Genomic DNA, 4,098 nt, shown 5'->3' with positions numbered 1-4,098 from the left:
CTGTGTCAGGGCAGGAACCGCCTCATGGCGGCCCCTTCCCCACCCTGAGGAGCCCGCTCTGCTCTTCCCCCCGCTGTCTCCCTTTTCCCCGAGCCCATCCCTGCACGGGATGTGGCCTCGTTTGCCCTTGGCTCCCCTCCTTCTTTCTCTAGGCTCAGTCTCCAACCCACCGGCCCAGCCTCTTCCTTTCGACTCACCGTTTTTAAATTTCATTTCTTCTTATTATTATTATTTTTAACCTCTTAATTGCTGCCTGCCCTATAGAGAAAGGCCTAGGGAGCGTGGAGGGCTCCTTGTCTTCTCCTGACAAAGCGGTGAGCCCCAGAACAGCCCCAGGCTGCAGCAGCTCCCCAGGGATGCTGGAGGTTTCCTTCCCTCCCAAGTCATGTTTTTAGCAGGGTTATCCCACTGAAATTAACGTTTCTGCTGTTTCAGGAAAGAACCGGCCTTTGTTGATCGTCCTGGCAAGAAGGTGACAAGGGAAGATCAACATCCTCAGCATCTGTAGGTTGGCTTTGTTGTCACACACCCCACCAGCTTGAAACTTGACAAACGATGGAAGATCTTTATTACCCCCATGTGCTGGGATTCTCCTGCATGACCTTCTGATTTGCCTCTGCCTGTTTATCCTTTCCTGTGAGGTTTCACGGATTGAAAGACTCAAGTTCTATTTTAAAGCTGTTTATTTTTGCCTTAGCAGAGCAGGATAACATCTGTTGGACACTGTCTTGGCTAAGCCAGGAAGGGTATCCAGCCTGCATGGACAGGGCAACATTTGCCTGTTCCACTGCCTTTTTTCGTGACCACCACAGCTCATCTCAAGGTGGATTCTGCCTCCCAGGAGGACACGTTGACTTTATTGAAAAAGTGGAATCATTCACTTACTCGGATTTTTTCCGGGATTATTTGATTCCCAACCATCCCTGTATTTTCTCAGCTAAAATCACTGAAGACTGGGACAGCAGGAGAAACTGGGTTACTTGGGAAGGAAAGCCTAACTTTGATTATCTGCTGCAGAAGTTTGGTAAGTCATGGCATTTTTAATACCTATAAAACACCTATGCTTAATTAAACAGCTCTTTTTTAATATTAGGAGCAGGACTGCTAGACAAAGCCAAGCAATTCCCCACACTTATTTTCTAAGTTAATATGTTCATTCTCTGTACTTACTTCATGTTTAGCAGATTCCAATCTCAAATCTGTTCCCACAATGAAATAGAAAGTGTTGTATAATTGAACCAGAACCATTTATATTCCCTCTTAAGGTTAACCAGAGGGGCAGCCTGATGATTTCCCCAGGCAAAAGGAAGGTGTTCTGTAGTGACAGGGAAACATCTCTTCAAGCTGTAAAACAGAATCATAGAATGGTGAAGGTTGGAAGGGACCTTAAAGATCATCAGGTTCCAACCTCCTTGCTATGAGCAGGGACACCTCCCACCAGACCAGGCTGCACAAGCCTCATCCAACCTGGCCTTGAGCACAAACAGCTCTTTTTTAATATTAGGAGCAGGACTGCTAGACAAAGCCAAGCAATTCCCCACACTTATTTTCTAAGTTAATATGTTCATTCTCTGTACTTACTTCATGTTTAGCAGATTCCAATCTCAAATCTGTTCCCACAATGAAATAGAAAGTGTTGTATAATTGAACCAGAACCATTTATATTCCCTCTTAAGGTTAACCAGAGGGGCAGCCTGATGATTTCCCCAGGCAAAAGGAAGGTGTTCTGTAGTGACAGGGAAACATCTCTTCAAGCTGTAAAACAGAATCATAGAATGGTTTGGGTTGGAAAGGACCTTAAAGATCATCAGGTTCCAACCTCCTTGCTATGAGCAGGGACACCTCCCACCAGACCAGGCTGCACAAGCCTCATCCAACCTGGCCTTGAGCACCTCCAGGGATGGGGCTTCCACAACCCCCCTGGGCAACCTATTCCATTGTCTCACCACCTTCATGGTGAAGAATTTCTTCCTTATGCCTAACCTAAATCTTCCCCTCTTTCAGTTTAAAACCATTACTTCTTGTCCTGTCACTGCCCCCTCTGGTGAAAAGCAGTGTTTTCTGGTGAAAATAGGGGGATATTTAGTAGGAATCAGTATCCCACTCCTAATGTAATTTAGGAGGAAAATTCAGGGCATATTAAATAACTTCCAGACTGAATCATGTTTGCCTGCAATGCTGATGTTGGGAGGGAGAGCTGAGCTAGGGATTGTTGCCTTGTGTGTTTGTGTTGTACTCAGCATTTTAGGGCCCAGAGAAGGTTGAGGGAGTTCACTTTCAGCATCATTTATCCAGTCCTCACGTAAGCTCAAAGAGTTTTCTGTTTCAGGAGAGGCTCTAGTGCCTGTTGCCAACTGTGATGTCAAGGAGTACAATTCTAACCCAAAGGAGCAGCTTCCCTTCAAGGAGTATATCAAGTACTGGAAGGAATACATTAGGAATGGCTACCGTTCATCCCGGGGGTGCCTTTACCTCAAGGACTGGCACCTGAGCAGGTAAGAGGGCACTCAGGAAACCCCTGCATACCCTGCACAGCCCAGAGCTACCACAGAGCCTCCCTGCTCATCTTTTACTGCTTGAGCATTGAAATGCCAGCAGTGCTGCTTGTTACAACCTCTTGACACTTGTACCCTGTGATAGGATGAGGGGGCAATGGATTTAAACTGGAGCACAGAAAGTTCCACCTCAACATGAGGAAGAACTTCTTCCCTGTGAGGGTGACAGAGCCCTGGGACAGGCTGCCCAGAGAGGGTGTGGAGTCTCCTTCTCTGGAGACTTTCAAGACCTGTCTGGATGCTTTCCTGAGTGATCTGCTCTAGTTTTTGGTCTGCTCTGGCAGGGGGTTGGAGTCTATGATCTTCGGAGGTCCTTTCCAGCCCCTGATATGCTGTGATTAGCACATGGCCACCAAAATATCTCTCTTCCACTGCGCAGTTCTTGGCCTAATTCACAAGGCAAGATTCCTAAACAAGTCATTGTTTCTGAAGAGGCTGATGTTCCTGAGCCAATTCCTTTTCATCTGTTTTAAGTGGCTGTGTGCTGTCCTTGTGGAAACTGTGTGGCTGGAACACTTGCCCTTTGTTTGACTGCTACACCCCAAACCTTACTTCTAAAAAGAAGGGGCGAATGTTTCAAATTATGTTTCATTCACTTAACATGGGTGACTTACAGTCCTTTATCCTCTTTTATTTTCTCTTCAACCTTTTCTACTTTTTTCTCCTCCAGCCTGCTACTTGCAAGTCAGTTGCATAGTCCATTTCTCATATCCATGTAGGGCTTTTATGTCTTTTCACTCAAATTTCTTCTTCCTTAAACATCAACTGCTCTTAATCCAATTTTCTCAAGGCCACTTTGCTTTTATTTTTGAGGGTGCCAGTGACTTAGAGTAGAAGAAGTTTGTCAGTCTCTGCCTCCCTGTTTGCTTTCCCAGCCCCTGGGAAAGCCAGGGAGCCCAGGAAGCCACCAACCCTGGTGGCTTGCTACAGAAAGGATGGGAAAGGGGCAACCTACCCTGAGGGAGGAGGTCACACACTTGTCCATTTTCCACAGTCTGGCTTCCCTCCTAACCCACACCTCCCCAACCTGTCATCCAGTTGGACAGTCAGTCTGGCAGGTGTCTCATCTAAAGAGAATGTGTTTCTTAAGAGCTGGCTTGGCCAGAATTAGAAGGACTCTCCCAAATAGCAGTTCACCTTCACAGCTTTCCTGGGAGCCAGAAGAGCACTGTTACCTGCACGTTCCATAGCGTGGAGTTGTTGATGATCTAAGGGAGGTGACAGCTAAATGGAATGGCCTGCCAGAGACCTGATTGCACTGAGGTAGAAGGACCAATGCTATGTGTTTTCTCAGACCTGTTTCCAACACATTCTCTTTTTAAGAGCTTTCCCTGAACAAGATGTTTACACAACCCCTGTGTACTTCTCCTCGGACTGGCTGAACGAGTACTGGGACGCTGTAGCTGTGGACGATTATCGCTTTGTCTACATGGGGCCTAAAGGGTCATGGTAAGGCACTGTGGTTTCTGTCACTCCTACACACTCATCTTGAAGATTTGAGGATTATCATGTTGTGCTTCAAGATAGCAGCATTCTGAGGGAT

General features: G+C 46.6%; 1 protein-coding gene across 1 annotated transcript in view; it reads left to right on the top strand.

Annotated features, from left to right (window-relative positions):
* The first annotated feature begins 746 nt into the window (after window positions 1-746).
* JMJD4 (jumonji domain containing 4) overlaps window positions 747-4,098 on the top strand; it is a 6,755-nt gene continuing 3,403 nt past the window's right edge. Inside the window, exons 1-3 of the mRNA XM_010003052.1 lie at window positions 747-1,024; window positions 2,330-2,495; window positions 3,879-4,004. Of these exons, the coding sequence (XP_010001354.1) occupies window positions 760-1,024; window positions 2,330-2,495; window positions 3,879-4,004 (557 nt within the window). The 5' untranslated portion in view covers window positions 747-759. The remainder of the gene's footprint in view (window positions 1,025-2,329; window positions 2,496-3,878; window positions 4,005-4,098) is intronic.

Source organism: Chaetura pelagica, unplaced genomic scaffold, assembly GCF_000747805.2.
Source record: "Chaetura pelagica isolate M959 unplaced genomic scaffold, ChaPel_1.0 scaffold87, whole genome shotgun sequence".
In the NCBI taxonomy this organism is placed as follows: domain Eukaryota; kingdom Metazoa; phylum Chordata; class Aves; order Apodiformes; family Apodidae; genus Chaetura; species Chaetura pelagica.
This window is presented reverse-complemented; position numbering and strand designations above follow the sequence as displayed.